Below are 16,853 nucleotides of genomic sequence, written 5' to 3'. Positions count from 1 at the left end.
AGTCCTGGACTAAACAGTATGTTCAATGTAGATGTCCAGGAAACCGGCCCTAAATGTGTCATCTTTCATCCTCCCATACGGCTCAGTCCAGCAACATTATACCTGTCCAGCAGGTGGTGGTGTTGACCAAACAATAAAACCAGCAGATATCTTGACTTGCCACTCAGTATATCAGTAATGTTCAGAATAGTACTTTAATATCATTGGAGATTGATGGTCTTTTTAATCCACTATCCAGAGTCAGGAACAGATGAAGTTAGGTCTGCTACTGTTCAGTGATTAAATATGATTTATGGTGATGGGAAATAATAAAAAACACTCAACTTCATCTAGTAATAGTTTTCCTTTGTTATTTATTCCAAGGTGTGTCTTTAACTTGTAAATGTATTGTGTGGAGGTGAGCTAGTGGTGTGGCTGATAGAATAGAATGAAAAGGGAGGATGCGAGGAAGAGGGGAGGATTGAAGGGATGTTCAAGAAACCAGATGAGGAAGAGGAAGATGTTCAGGGGAATTACTGTCTCTGTTCCAAATGGTTCCCTATTCCCTGGTGCTTCTGACCAGATCTAAAGTAGTGTTCTACGTAGGGAATAGGGTGCAGATTTATTACAATATCATGCTTTAGTGTTTGGCACAACAATATATTAGATCTCCACCCCCCACTTCCTGTCTGTCATCCCCCGGTTCGGTTAAGACTTCCTCTCATTGAATTGGGCCTCATTCTAAATGGTCACTTTGTATTGATAGTCCTTACTGGTCTTTACTATGGTTCTACATACAGTACCTGTATTGATAGTCCATACTGGTCTTTACTATGGTTCTACATACAGTATCTGTATTGATAGTCCATACTGGTCTTTACTATGGTTCTACATACAGTACCTGTATTGATAGTCCATACTGGTCTTTACTATGGTTCTACATACAGTATCTGTATTGATAGTCCATACTGGTCTTTACTATGGTTCTACATACAGTATCTGTATTGATAGTCCATACTGGTCTTTACTATGGTTCTACATACAGTACCTGTATTGATAGTCCATACTGGTCTTTACTATGGTTCTACATACAGTATCTGTATTGATAGTCCATACTGGTCTTTACTATGGTTCTACATACAGTATCTGTATTGATAGTCCATACTGGTCTTTACTATGGTTCTACATACAGTACCTGTATTGATATTCCATAATGTTCTTTACTATGGTTCTACATACAGTACCTGTATTGATATTCCATACTGGTCTTTACTATGGTTCTACATACAGTACCTGTATTGATAGTCCATACTGGTCTCTACTATGGTTCTACGGACCTGAAAGAGACTGCAGTGTACTCCAGTCTCCAGCAGGGGGCAGTAAAACCATATGGACCTGAAAGGGACTGCAGTGTGCTCCAGTCTCCAGCAGGGGGCAGTAAAACCATATGGACCTGAAAGGGACTGCAGTGTGCTCCAGTCTACAGCAGGGGGCAGTAAAACCCTATGGACCTGAACGGGACTGCAGTGTGCTCCAGTCTCCAACAGGGGACAGTAAAACCCTATGGACCTGAAAGGGGCTGCAGTGTGCTCCAGTCTCCAGCAGGGGGCAGTAAAACCCTATGGACCTGAAAGGAACTGCAGTGTGCTCCAGTCTCCAGCAGGGGGCAGTAGAACCCTGTGGACCTGAAAGGGACTGCAGTGTGCTCCAGTCTCCAGCAGGGGGCAGTAAATTCCTATGGACCAGAAAGGGACTGCAGTGTGCTCCAGTCTCCAGCAGGGGGCAGTAAACCCCTATGGACCTGAAAGGGACTGCAGTGTGCTCCAGTCTCCAGCAGGGGGCAGTAAAACCCTATGGACCTGAAAGGGACTGCAGTGTGCTCCAGTCTCCAGCAGGTGGCAGTAAAACCCTATGGGCCTGAAAGGGACTGCAGTGTGCTCCAGTCTCCAGCAGGGGGCAGTAAAACCCTATGGACCTGAAAGGGACTGCAGTGTTCTCCAGTCTCCAGCAGGGGGCAGTAAAACCCTATGGACCTGAAAGGGACTGCAGTGTGCTCCAGTCTCCAACAGGGGGCAGTAAAACCCTATGGACCTGAAAGGGACTGCAGTGTGCACCAGTCTCCAGCAGGGGGCAGTAAAACCCTATGGGCCTGAAAGGGACTGCAGTGTGCTCCAGTCTCCAGCAGGGGGCAGTAAAACCCTATGGACCTGAAAGGGAAAGTGAGGAGTAAAAATCAAAGGTGAAATAACTCCATTCTGTTGCTAAATGTTTTGCTCTAATGAATAACAAAATACTTTTCCAACACTTTGAGAATTTCCTTTGTCCTCCAGGTGGGCGGGGTTTGTTTGTACTTTTAGGACTTTTCTATTGGTTCCATTACAACAAACTCAATCAAATCACTGCTTATTAAGTATTCAACATTATTTTATTATTTTATTTTAGGTCTGTTTCCACATGCAATAAGCCTGTAACATCTTGTATGATCTCATCAGGTAAAGGTGTGTCAAATGGAAGGGCAAGTCTCACCACTGAGAGGAAAACATCACTGGTCCACCTCTGCATCAGGTCAGCTATGTTGATCAGTACTGTCCCAGGGATGCTGGGAGCAGAGATGAACTCCCCTGACCTGGTACCACCTATGGAGTTGTCATTTTAATATCAGTTTAACCCCATTACTGCTATAACACATAAACCATGTTAATAGAATGAAATGGATCCAGGTTCCATTTATTCTACATTAGATTTACTGCCTTTGGAACACTTCTCCAAAGTGGTCTGAAATCAAGATGACTGCAGGTCTGAATCCCAAACTAATGGGGGGAAATGGATCCATCTAATAAGATGGTAATTAGAGATATGGAGAAAAACATCACAAACTGTACTATTGGGGTGAACAAATTCCATTAACATACATACAGGGCATTCAGAAACATTTTGTCACGTTACAGCCTCATTCTACAATGGATTAAATAAATCATGTTCCTATTCAATCTACACACCATACCCCATAATGACATCACAATACTCCACAATGACCTCACCATACCCCATAATGACATCACAATACTCACAATACTCCATAATGACCTCACAATACTCACAATACTCCATAATGACCTCACTATACTCACAATACTCCATAATGACCTCACTATACTCCATAATGATATAACAATACTCCATAATGACATCACAATATCGCATAATGACAAAGCGAAAAATAAATATTTTTTTTGCAAATTATTAACCGAATTACCTTATATAAGTATTCAGACCCTTTACTATGAGACGTGAGATTGAGCTCCGGTGCATCCTGTTTCCATTGATCATCCTTGAGATGTTTCTACAACAGGGTTGGAGTCCACCTGTGGTAAATTCCATTGATAGGACATGATTTGGAAAAGCACTCACCTGTCTGTATAAGGTCCCACAGTTGACAGGTCATGTCAGAGAAAAATACCTCCCTGACCAAGGCCCTTCTCCCCCCATTGCTCAGTTTGGCCAGACGCCCAGCTCTAGGAAGAGTCTTGGTGGTTACAAACTTCTTCCATTTAAGAATGATGGCCATTGTGGTCTTAGGGACATTCCATACCGAAAACATTTAATGGTACCCTTCCGCAGATTGGTGCCTTGACACAATCCTGTCTCGGAGCTTTACAGACAATTCCTTCGACCTCATGGCTTGGTGATGAAACAAAGATTGAACTCTTTGGCCTGAATGCCAAGAGTCACATCTGGAGGAAACCTGGCACCATCCCTACGGTGAAGCATGGTGGTGCAGCATCAAGCTGTGGGGACGTTTTTCAGTGGCAGGGACTGAGAGACTAGTCAGGATCGAGGGAAAGATGAACAGAGCAAAGTACAGAGAGATCCTTGATGAAAACCTGCTCCAGAGCACTAGGGACCTCAGATTGGGTGAAGGTTCACCTTCCAACAGGACAATGACCCTAAGCACACAGCCAAGACAATGCAGGAGTGGCTTTGGTACAAGTCTCTGAATATCCTTGAGAGGCCCAGCCAGAGCCCGGACTTGAACCCGATCTAACGATCCACTGAATCCTCAGAATTGAGTCATGTTGGGGATTGATGATCTTTGACTTGGTTCAGTAATTGAGTCATCTAGGGGATGGATGATGTTTGACTTGGTTCAGTAATTGAGTCATCTAGGGGATGGATGATCTTTGACTTGGTTCAGTAATTGAGTCATGTAAGGGATGGATGATCTTTGACATCGTTCAGTAATTGAGTCATGTTGGGGATTGATGATCTTTGACATCGTTCAGTTCTTTCTCTGACGGTCTGAGTTTGTGTGAGTGCCGTGTTTTTCTTTCAGAGTTTGTGATGATTGGTTGTGGTAGAAGGTTCCTGTTGTCAGACTGGAGGAAAAGATGGTCAACTGGAGGCAGACTGTTGGGTTCTTCTCTCAATCAGGGGTCAGAGGTTGAGGGTTCAGTGTGCTGATGTGTAGTTGTTGTATCATGGTTTCTGGTTAAAATGTCCTGTTGCTGGGCAAAGTTCATGATGACGTTGAACACATCTTTATCAAGGGTGCCAATACTTCTGGACCTAACTGCACACTGTAGTGGTGGGGCAGCATGCATCACATGTCTCCATGACCCTGTGGGCTGAACCCTCAATGCTGCAGAGGCCCTATGCTCCTCTAGGAGACTGTTGAGGCCCTATGCTCCTCTAGGAGGCTGTTGAGGTCCTATGCTCCTCTAGGAGGATGTTGAGGTCCTGTGCTCCTCTATGAGGTTGTTGAGGTCCTATGCTCCTCTAGGAGGCTGTTGAGGTCCTATGCTCCTCTAGGAGGCTGTTGAGGTCCTATGCTCCTCTAGGAGGCTGTTGAGGTCCTATGCTCCTCCAGGAGGCTGTTGAGGTCCTATGCTCCTCTAGGAGGCTGTTGAGGTCCTATGCTCCTCTAGGAGGCTGTTGAGGTCCTATGCTCCTCCAGGAACTAAAAGAGTAGTAAGTCATATGTCACCACCAACCAATATGACTTCATACATCTCCAGATTACTGAAATTACAGCCTGAAAAGTGTCTTTTTTCCCTTAATGTTCCTGTACTCACTCAGGTTGTACCACTGATATAAAAAGCATTTGACACAACTGTTGTGTTAAATGTGTTGTACAACCCGAGAGGGTATGTGGACAATATGTGTTTGTTTTCAGGTTGAAGTTGTCCTCCATCCAGCCCTCCTCTAGAGGAGTGAGGAGAATGATATCAACTCATGTGTTTCCAGGTTACTTCAGTATGATCCTATGAACCAATCTGAAGTCAGATGGGGCTTCTACATAAAACAGGACATTTCATTGATAGGACCGTGGGAAAGGTGGGTCTCCATCAACCATGTTAGAAACTGATTGACACCATAAACCATATGTGTTCTACATCCTGGGGTTTACCCATCACCTCCTCCAGTATTACGGTCATCACCACAGCAAATAGATAACTGTGTTCTACATCCTGGGTATTACTGTCATCACCACAGCAGATAGATAACTGTGTTCTACATCCTGGGGTTTACCCAGCACCTCCTCCAGTATTACTGTCATCACCACAGCAGATAGATAACTGCTGATGTAAGACTCCAAGCCAAACATACTGCAAGCCAACCATTTTGAATTGCAGGTTTATTCACAGGGTCCCAGTCATCATGTGACTTCCTAATGGATTCCAATGAAAACCTTGTAGACTTATATAGGACACTCTTATCCAAAGGTGAATGTCTTTAAACTGCATTGTTCTCATGATGTATGTGTAGCAGTGTGATGTTGTTCCACTAGATTACTGCACCAAGTTGCACCCAAGGACCAGTTCAAAGGTCAAGAGGGGATATTAATGGTTTGATAATAATAATAATAATAATTCAGTGTGTTTTTATTTAATTACAGCTGCATAGATAATGTTATGTTTTGGTGAACAAACACTTTTTCATATCTATATGGTAAATACACTTGATTGTAAAAGTGTTGTTTATTTTGGTTTGGTCCATCGCGGGTTATCTGTATTTCTGTTCACCCTTATTGTTCTCTCTTGCCTGACCTTCATCTAGGAACGTATGTTGTCCTTGGCTCCGCAATTTTTCAACATAAAACCGTGGTAATGTTACACAATGTGCTGTTATGCAATCATACGTTTGTTACAATGTGGACAAGATAAAGATTTATGTTAACAAGTTTCACCAAGCTCGCTAACTAGGGTACCTATAGTAGCTTGTGGGAACTTGGGACAGTGTTTGAGTGAGTTTCCATGTGCTCGCGCTGTGGTGAAATCCTGCACGGAGCCTTCACGTGCGCTGCACTGTGAGAGCGCATCAGCAGTAAGGAAGGAGGAAGTAAACACAGCTGTTTCAGCTCTCTGGAGAGGAGCTCTTGGTTGGCGCGACAGTTTGACTGTGTGTGCTATGCTGCAGAAGTTGGGTTTATTTTCAGCGTGTGTAGTTTATAAACTATTTAACTCAATCATCGGTGTGACAGCTCTAGGTCGTGGTTGTTATCGTTTGGCACCGCGCCGGTTATGGGTCTCATGGATTAGTAGCAACATTGTTGCGAAGCTTTGACATACAAACCATCGGACGGTCAGACAGGACACCGGCACGCCTTTGTTGTGTCTATGAACACCCCCCACATTCATACCCTCTGCTCTCATCCACTGGAACATAATACAGGTTACTACAAATCCTCTGATGATGACTGGGTTCTTTCTTGTATGAAGTTACTGTTCACTTGCTCTGACATTATTATTGTATGAGGTATTCTTGGTTACTCCTGTGCTGTGATGTGGGTTTTATAGGGTGTGTATTCTCTTCTCTCTCCACTGGCTATCTGGTAAACAGGCTACACTCTAGGCAGTCTCTTCTGCTGATGTGTGTGTGTCTGGTAGTGGTACTCTCTCTATTCTACTCTTCTCCTTTCGGCAGGGTTAATACCTGCCTGGCGCCCCAACAAAATCTTTATCTTTACCCCTCTAATAAATACCGCTACAATATGTATATACTGTATTCTAGTCAAGGCCTGTCCTATTTAACTACTACTGTCCACTTCATATGTATATACTGTATTCTAGTCAAGGCCTGTCCTATTTAACTACTACTGTCCACTTCATATGTATATACTGTATTCTAGTCAAGGCCTGTCCTATTTAACTACTACTGTCCACTTCATATGTATATACTGTATTCTAGTCAAGGCCTGTCCTATTTAACTACTACTGTCCACTTCATATGTATATACTGTATTCTAGTCAAGGCCTGTCCTATATAACTACTACTGTCCACTTCATATGTATATACTGTATTCTAGTCAAGGCCTGTCCTATTTAACTACTACTGTCCACTTCATATGTATATACTGTATTCTAGTCAAGGCCTGTCCTATTTAACTACTACTGTCCACTTCATATGTATATACTGTATTCTAGTCAAGGCCTGTCCTATTTAACTACTACTGTCCACTTCATATGTATATACTGTATTCTAGTCAAGGCCTGTCCTATTTAACTACTACTGTCCACTTCATATGTATATACTGTATTCTAGTCAAGGCCTGTCCTATTTAACTACTACTGTCCACTTCATATGTATATACTGTATTCTAGTCAAGGCCTGTCCTATATAACTACTACTGTCCACTTCATATGTATATACTGTATTCTAGTCAAGGCCTGTCCTATTTAACTACTACTGTCCACTTCATATGTGTATACTGTATTCTAGTCAAGGCCTGTCCTATTTAACTACTACTGTCCACTTCATATGTATATACTGTATTCTAGTCAAGGCCTGTCCTATTTAACTACTACTGTCCACTTCATATGTATATACTGTATTCTAGTCAAATTATCTATGCATCACATCACAGTAAACAGTATATATATATATATCTATCAATGCTTGTCCTAATATTTTATTTTACTTTTTAGATTTGCCCTCTGTGAGTCAGGAACACAAGCATTGTTAGATATTACTGCCCTGTTGGAGCTAGAAACACAAGCATTGTTAGATATTACTGCCCTGTTGGAGCCAGGAACACAAGCATTGTTAGATATTACTGCCCTGTTGGAGCCAGGAACACAAGCATTGTTAGATATTACTGCCCTGTTGGAGCTAGAAACACAAGCATTGTTAGATATTACTGCCCTGTTGGAGCCAGGAACACAAGCATTGTTAGATATTACTGCCCTGTTGGAGCTAGAAACACAAGCATTGTTAGATATTACTGCCCTGTTGGAGCCAGGAACACAAGCATTTCACTACAACCGCGATAACATCTGATAAATATGTGTATGCGACCAATAAAATAAATGTATTTGTATTTGTGTTAATTAATAACTATCCGCGTTGTGTGTCTAAGAACAGTCCTTATCTGTGGTACTGTATATTAACTATATACCACACCTCCTCAGTCCTTATCTGTGGTACTGTATATTAACTATATACCACACCTCCTCAGTCCTTATCTGTGGTACTGTATATTAACTATATACCACACCTCCTCAGTCCTTATCTGTGGTACTGTATATTAACTATATACCACACTTCCTCAGTCCTTATCTGTGGTACTGTATATTAACTATATACCACACCTCCTCAGTCCTTATCTGTGGTACTGTATATTAACTATATACCACACCTCCTCAGTCCTTATCTGTGGTACTGTATATTAACTATATACCACACCTCCTCAGTCCTTATCTGTGGTACTGTATATTAACTATATACCACACCTCCTCAGTCCTTATCTGTGGTACTGTATATTAACTATATACCACACCTCCTCAGTCCTTATCTGTGGTACTGTATATTAACTATATACCTGTCACGTTCTGACCATCGTTCGTGTGTGTTTTCCTTGTTTTAGTGTTGGTCAGGACGTGAGCTGGGTGGGCATTCTATGTTGGATGTCTTGTTTGTCTATTTCTATGTCTGGCCTGATATGGTTCTCAATCAGAGGCAGGTGTTAGTCATTGTCTCTGATTGGGAACCATATTTAGGTAGCCTGGGTTTCACTGTGTGTTTGTGGGTGATTGTCCTTAGTGTTAGTTTGCACCAGTTTAGGCTGTTTCGGTTTTCATTACGTTTATTATTTTGCACTGTTTGTATTTGGATTCATGTTGCTATAGTCACAATAAACATGGATCGCAATCTACACGCCGCATTTTGGTCCGACTCTCCTTCACACCTAGAAGACCGTTACAATACCACACCTCCTCAGTCCTTATCTGTGGTACTGTATATTAACTATATACCACACCTCCTCAGTCCTTATCTGTGGTACTGTATATTAACTATATACCACACCTCCTCAGTCCTTATCTGTGGTACTGTATATTAACTATATACCACACCTCCTCAGTCCTTATCTGTGGTACTGTATATTAACTATATACCACACCTCCTCAGGCCTTATCTGTGGTACTGTATATTAACTATATACCACACCTCCTCAGTCCTTATCTGTGGTACTGTATATTAACTATATACCACACCTCCTCAGTCCTTATCTGTGGTACTGTATATTAACTATATACCACACCTCCTCAGTCCTTATCTGTGGTACTGTATATTAACTATATACCACACCTCCTCAGTCCTTATCTGTGGTACTGTATATTAACTATATACCACACCTCCTCAGTCCTTATCTGTGGTACTGTATCATAACTATATACCACACCTCCTCAGTCCTTATCTGTGGTACTGTATATTAACTATATACCACACCTCCTCAGTCCTTATCTGTGGTACTGTATATTAACTGTATACCACACCTCCTCAGGCCTTATTGATTAATCACAACACATAGGTGTATTATAAGGCATTATAAAGGTCATTAAAATAATGATACATACGTACTTCATAGAAACTGTTACCCTTCATATATTCTAACAACTCACATTTTAAGATTCATTATGTCATTTGTTCCATGTTAAGGGCTCTAACCTTGGAACAAAACTATTTGTCTCCCTCTTGCTGTTGCATGCAGTTCCTCTCTCTCTTCCTCCATTCCTCGAACCCCTCCCTCCTTCTAACCCCACCCCTCTGGCAGAACCAGGAAGTCCCTCCCCTTCCCACTAACTCTCTTCTGAGGAAACGAAACTGATCAGAGTCTGTCTGTGTGAGAGTGAACAACCGTCCAAATGGCTCAACAGGGAGATCTGCTGGACCAGGACCAGTTCTGTTGTTCTGTCTGTCTGGATCTACTGAAGGAGCCGGTCACTATTCCCTGTGGACACAGTTACTGTAGGAGCTGTATTGAGGGCTGCTGGGATCAGGATGTTCTGAAAGGGGTCTATAGCTGTCCTCAGTGCAGAGAGACCTTCACTCCAAGGCCTAATCTGAGGAAAAATAACATGTTGGCTGAGCTGGTGGAGAAACTGAAGAAGCCAGGACTCCAGGCTGCTCCCCCTCCTGCTCTGTGCTATGCTGGACCTGGAGATGTGGCGTGTGATTTCTGCACTGGGACCAGAAAGCAGAAAGCCCTCATGTCCTGTCTGGTGTGTCTGGCCTCTTACTGTGAGACTCACCTCCAACCTCACTATGAATCTCCTGCTTTCAAGAAGCACAAGCTGGTCAAAGCCACGGCACAACTACAGGAGAAGATCTGCTCTCATCATGACAAACTGCTGGAGGTTTACTGTCGTACCGATCAGCAGTGTATCTGTCTGCTGTGTACAATGGATGAACATAAAGGCCATGATACAGTGTCAGCTGCAGCAGAGAGGACTGGGAAACAGGTAAGACCAGAACAACTTGTTGGTGACTGTCTGATAAACAAGGAATTAAAGATACAGTAGGAATTAAATCTGTTTGAATATGAGATCATTATATTATATACAATATGAAATGGATCGACAAATATGAACACAAACCTTGAGTATATAGATATGTTAACCCAGATTCTCCAAATGTATCACCATTTTCTAAAGTCAAACACTATTATCATTCTGAATGGCCTTTTATGAGTCCAAAGTTCAGTCTCAACCCCTTGATACATGTAGGCCTACCATAAAAACTATAATCATTCACATAGCAACATAATATAATATTGTAAAGGGACTTCCTCAGGATTGTAGACCTTCCTCTCTATGGGTCCTATGTCACATCACTATACTATTGATCTACTGGACTAATAAAGCTTGATAGCTCATTGAAGAGTGATTCTCCACAGAGGCAGCTGGGGATGAGTCAGCAGAAGGTCCAGCAGAAATTCCAGGAGAGAGAGAAGGAGCTGAAAGAGCTCCAACAGGCTGTGGAGTCTCTCAAGGTGAGTATTGTTGACCAGAGGAGACACACCATTTCACTTCTCTCCTCCAGTCAGAGAGAGAGAGAGAGAGGGGGGGGGGGCTATCCAATCCCACTGACCCCACTGTTGTGAACAGGCTGTCTGGACCCCTTTCAGAGAATAGACTGGTTCATGTAACTGACTGGACTGCCTCATCACATAACCATGAGTAACCATGACGACTCATGTCCCCTATACATTAAAATGGAACTGTCTCTCTCTCAATTGAATTAAATTCATAGGGCTTTATTGGCATGGAAATATATGTTTACATTGCCAAAGCAAGTGAAATAGACAATAAACAAAAGTGAAATAAACAATCAGAAATGAACAGTAAACATTACACTTGGAAGGGATTTGTGGGATGGGGGAGGGTCTATTAGAAGTTAGTAGGACTCTTTTATTTTCTCAGAAGTACTGAGTTAGGTAGGAGGATTTAGAGTGGTGTAAACTGTGATTGAACACACTCCAGAACAGTAGGTGGCGCCATGCACCTTTAACGTTGGTTTGAGGACCTCCATTATATCATAGAAGAAGAAGTTGGTCTGTGAGGGTTTTGTTGTTCCTGAGGAGGGCTACTATTCTTTTCTCTTTTGGTTTTCAAGTATTTTCAGAATGTATTAAAGCCAAAGCCAAAGCTTCCCTAAACAATTCAATATATCAGTCAATATATTTTCTCTGTGATTTATTTTCTCTCCGTCAACCGTTCCATCGCATCTTAACCGTCTTACCGGACGGGCACTAGGACCCGGGGGAGGCTGCTGCTGCAGAGGCTGCTGCACCGCTCGTGACTGTCAGTCCTCCTTGTAGCTCATTGGTTAAGCTGTGGCTCGAGACTGTTAACAGTTAACGGACAGGAAACGGCTCTGACAGGACACATTCATGTCGACAGAGGATTGAGTTACGAATTGACGGTTTATTAGCAACTTTACACAGGCTACTGTTTGGCCTTAGCTCACGCCAAATAAATGAAAGATACCCCACAAGCCAATCGGGACCTTCTCTTGTGAAGCCCAGACGTAAGAGACAGAACAAAGGCTGAACCTTAACTTCCAATGCCCCGCCCCCTCCACGCCACTCCGCCAACCACCAGGATGCCCGGCATCAGAACATCCCAGGCATTCCTGTGATTGGCAGATAGCAGGTTGATTGGCATGTCGGACCCCGCGAACACTGGGAACTGGTAAGTACAACACAACCACCTACTAGCCGAACACATAACACACAGCTGTCTGTGCGGGTCGCTACAGTAGTTTTACTATCTGTGCCAGGCTATAAATGACACAGATAATATCTAGTTAACGTTGTACCTGTCTGTCCAGGAGGGAGGAGAGTAGAGCAGGACCAAGAGGTGTTATGTACCTGTCTGTCCAGGAGGGAGGAGAGTAGAGCAGGACCAAGAGGTGTTCTGTACCTGTCTGTCCAGGAGGGAGGAGAGTAGAGCAGGACCAAGAGGTGTTCTGTACCTGTCTGTCCAGGAGGGAGGAGAGTAGAGCAGGACCAAGAGGTGTTCTCTACCTGTCTGTCCAGGAGGGAGGAGAGTAGAGCAGGACCAAGAGGTGTTCATTACCTGTCTGTCCAGGAGGGAGAAGAGTAGAGCAGGACCAAGAGGTGTTCTGTACCTGTCTGTCCAGGAGGGAGGACAAGTCCTGGTGGACCTGGAGAGCAGGGTGGCAGAGGTCTGACGCAATGAGGTGCAGAGAGACTACTGTACCTACTGTCTCCCTCTGTCTCTTTCTCTCCCTCTCTCTCTGTTTCTGTCTCTCTGTCTCTCTGTCTCTATGTCTCTCTCTCTCTCTCTCTCTCTCTCTGTCTCTCTGTCTCTCTGTCTCTCTCTCTCTCTCTCTCTCTCTCTCTCTCTCTCTCTCTCTCTCTCTCTCTCTCTCTCTCTCTCTCTCTCTCTCTCTCTCTCTCTCTCTCTCTCTCTCCAGCGCTCTGCACAGTCAGCAGTGGAGGACAGTGATCAGATCTTTACTGAGCTGATCCGCTCCATTGAGAGAAGGAGCTCTGAGGTGAAGGAGCTGATCAGAGCCCAAGAGAAGGCTCAAGTGAGTCAAGCTGAAGGACTCCTGGAGCAACTGAAGCAGGAGATAGCTGAGCTGAGGAAGAGAAGCACTGAGCTGGAGCAGCTCTCACACACAGAGGATCACATCCATTTCCTCCAGGTAACTAAACTGTCTTGTTACATGTGATATGAAATTAACTTCATGTGAAACTATTCATCTCACACATTATGTTGTCCTGTCTGTCTCTCTGTCCCTCTCCCTCTCTGTCCCTGTCTGTCTCTCTGTCCGTCCTTCTCTCTCTGTCCGTCCCTCTCTCTCTGTCCGTCCCTCTCTCTCTCTCTGTCCGTCCCTCTCTCTCTCTCTGTCCGTCCCTCTCTCTCTCTCTCTGTCCGTCCCTCTCTCTCTCTGTCCGTCCCTCTGTCTCTCTCTCTCCAGAGTTATCAGTCTCTCTCTCTCTCTCTCTCTCTTTCTCTCTCTCCAGAGGTATCAGTCTCTCTCTCTCTCTCTCTCCAGAGGTATCAGTCTCTCTCTCTCTCTCTCTCTCTCCAGAGGTATCAGTCTCTCTCTCTCTCTCCAGAGTTATCAGTCTCTCTCTCTCTCTCTCTCTCTCTCTCTCTCTCTCGCTCTCTCTCCAGAGGTATCAGTCTCTCTCTCTCTCTCTCTCCAGAGTTATCAGTCTTTCTCTCTCTGTCCGTCCCTCTCTCTCTCTGTCCGCCCCTCTCTCTCTCTCTGTCCCCCTCTCTCTCTCTCTCTCTCTCTCTCCAGAGTTATCAGTCTCTCTCTCTCTCTCTCTCCAGAGTTATCAGTCTCTCTCTCTCTCTCCAGAGTTATCAGTCTCTCTCTCTCTCTCTCCAGAGTTATCAGTCTCTCTCCAGTATCAGTGTATCTTCAGACTTACCCAGCATCGTTGTCCGTCCTCTTCAGTACTTTGGAGATGTGAGTAAGACTGTGTCTGAACTGAGAGAGAAACTAGAAGACTTCCTTAAAGGAGAATGGACCAAGATCTCCACTACAGGTGTGTTGAAAACAATAAGAACATCAACTTTAGACCATTGAAAGTTCCCTACTAGTCATATACATGTGGAATATGGTCTGATGATAACATTCCCTCTCTCTGTCAATGTGTTTGTGTGTCTGTAGTGAATATAGTGGATGTTGTACTGCCTCCAGAGCCCAAGACCAGAGAACAGTTGTTACAATGTGAGTCTCTTTATTGTGAAGTAACTAACAGTCTCTTTTTACTGACACTCCTAACAATCCCTCTAGAAATATATAGCAATAGTAGATCTAATCAAAGACTGGGTATCTATCTGACTCCTCATATTTCTCTGATTTGATCTCTGCTGTGCTCTAATCAAAGACAGGGTAGATACAGTATCTGACTTAACTTATTGTTCTGACTCCCCTCATTGGTCTCTGCTCTTCTCCCAGATTCCTGTCAGCTCACACTGGACCCAAACACAGCAGGCACACTCCTCTCTCTGTCTAAAGGGAACAGAAAGGTGACCTACACACACCTCTCTCTGTCTAAAAGGAACAGAAAGGTGACCTATACAGACCAAGTCCAACCATATCCTGTCCATCCAGACAGATTCACCAACTACTGTCAGGTTCTGTGTAGAGAGGGTCTGTCTGGACGCTTTTACTGGGAGGTGAAGTGGAGTGGTGTTGTTGTTATAGCAGTCTCATATAAAGACATCAGCAGAACAAGGACAGATAGTGGATTTGGAGATAACAAGTCCTGGAGTTTAGAGTACTATAGAGGTGGTTATTGTTTCAGACACAATAATGTTGAGACTAAAGTATCAGGCCCTCAGTCCTCCAGAGTAGGAGTGTACCTGGATCACAAGGCAGGTACTCTGTCCTTCTACAGTGTCTCTGACACAATGACCCTCCTCCACAGAGTCCAGACCACATTCACTCAGCCCCTCTATCCTGGGTTTGGTCTCACTGGTACTTCTAAGCTGGTTAAACTGTAGTAGGGTCCACATAGATACTAGTCATGCTGGTGTAGTCTATAGCTGAGCTGGTTAAACTGTAGTAGGGTCCACATAGATACTAGTCATGCTGGTGTAGTCTATAGCTGAGCTGGTTAAACTGTAGTAGGGTCCACATAGATACTAGTCATGCTGGTGTAGTCTATAGCTGAGCTGGTTAAACTGTAGTAGGGTCCACATAGATACTAGTCATGCTGGTGTAGTCTATAGCTGAGCTGGTTAAACTGTAGTAGGGTCCACATAGATACTAGTCATGCTGGTGTAGTCTATAGCTGAGCTGGTTAAACTGTAGTAGGGTCCACATAGATACTAGTCATGCTGGTGTAGTCTATAGCTGAGCTGGTTAAACTGTAGTAGGGTCCACATAGATACTAGTCATGCTGGTGTAGTCTATAGCTGAGCTGGTTAAACTGTAGTAGGGTCCACATAGATACTAGTCATGCTGGTGTAGTCTATAGCTGAGCTGGTTAAACTGTAGTAGGGTCCACATAGATACTAGTCATGCTGGTGTAGTCTATAGCTGAGCTGGTTAAACTGTAAACTGATTTGTTATTAATTAAAATTCAATACAATGTTTTAATCTTGTACATTTCCATGAATCATGATGTCTGGTGTTGATGTATATTGGTTGTCATTCAGAACCATTGATATGTTTTCTCAGTTGGTTCTCTGTCTCTATGTAATTCTCCTCAGTATCATTGATCAGCTTGTTGGCTCGGTCCTAATTGATGTGTTCTCTGTCACCTGGAGCTGCATGGAAAATGGTCCAGGAACTAAAGGACAATTCAGGACTAGTCAGCCCACTACAAGCTGGTATCACTTACTTTCTACTAAACTATATGGTCTGGTTTCCCAGACACAGATGAATCCTAGTCCTGGACTAAACAGTATGTTCAATGTAGATGTCCAGGAAACCGGCCCTAAATGTGTCATCTTTCATCCTCCCATACTGCTCAGTCCAGCAACATTAAACCTGTCCAGCAGGTGGTGCTGTTGACCAAACAATAAAACCAGCAGATATCTTGACTTGCCACTCAGTATATCAGTAATGTTCAGAATAGTACTTTAATATCATTGGAGATTGATGGTCTTTTTAATCCACTATCCAGAGTCAGGAACAGATGAAGTTAGGTCTGCTACTGTTCAGTGATTAAATATGATTTATGGTGATGGGAAATAATAAAAAACACTCAACTTCATCTAGTAATAGTTTTCCTTTGTTATTTATTCCAAGGTGTGTCTTTAACTTGTAAATGTATTGTGTGGAGGTGAGCTAGTGGTGTGGCTGATAGAATAGAATGAAAAGGGAGGAGGGGAGGGGAAATGGGCAGATATATCAGACAGATGAGGGAGAGAGAGATTTTCATCCAGGAGTTAGTGTCTCTGTTCCAAATAGCTCCCTATTCCCTGCGTAGTGCACTAGGCTTCTTATAACCAGGTCTAAAGTAGTGTTCTAGATGTTAGATGGTTTCTCCCTGTCATTACAACATGACAATATGGTCATGACTTTAGTGGTTTCCTCCCCCTTTGTTTTTAGTGTTATTTTGTTATGTGTGTTGTCAGGGTTGTTCCTCTGTGTTCCTC

At 43.4% G+C, this 16,853-nt stretch overlaps 2 protein-coding genes across 4 annotated transcripts in view; both read left to right on the top strand.

Annotated features, from left to right (window-relative positions):
• The window catches only part of LOC110511243 (E3 ubiquitin/ISG15 ligase TRIM25), a 16,478-nt gene extending 16,145 nt beyond the window's left edge, over positions 1–333 (top strand). For all 3 annotated transcript variants that reach the window (XM_036972172.1, XM_036972171.1, XM_036972170.1), the window contains one exon: positions 1–333. This exon is cut by the window's left edge. The gene's annotated coding sequence lies outside the window, so the exon portion shown is untranslated.
• A 9,726-nt stretch (positions 334–10,059) lies between these two features.
• Positions 10,060–16,474, top strand: LOC110503178 (E3 ubiquitin/ISG15 ligase TRIM25). The gene is made up of 5 exons (XM_036972234.1): positions 10,060–10,718; positions 11,153–11,248; positions 13,198–13,431; positions 14,704–14,774; positions 15,963–16,474. Exons 1-5 carry the CDS (start codon positions 10,122–10,124, stop codon positions 16,264–16,266), a joined length of 1,302 nt encoding a protein of 433 aa, XP_036828129.1. The 5' UTR covers positions 10,060–10,121; the 3' UTR covers positions 16,267–16,474.
• Positions 16,475–16,853: the final 379 nt, after the last annotated feature.

Source organism: Oncorhynchus mykiss, unplaced genomic scaffold (assembly GCF_013265735.2).
Source record: "Oncorhynchus mykiss isolate Arlee unplaced genomic scaffold, USDA_OmykA_1.1 un_scaffold_121, whole genome shotgun sequence".
Lineage (NCBI taxonomy): Eukaryota > Metazoa > Chordata > Actinopteri > Salmoniformes > Salmonidae > Oncorhynchus > Oncorhynchus mykiss.
Note: the sequence above shows the minus strand (reverse complement) of the source record. Positions and strands in the feature narration are given on the sequence as shown.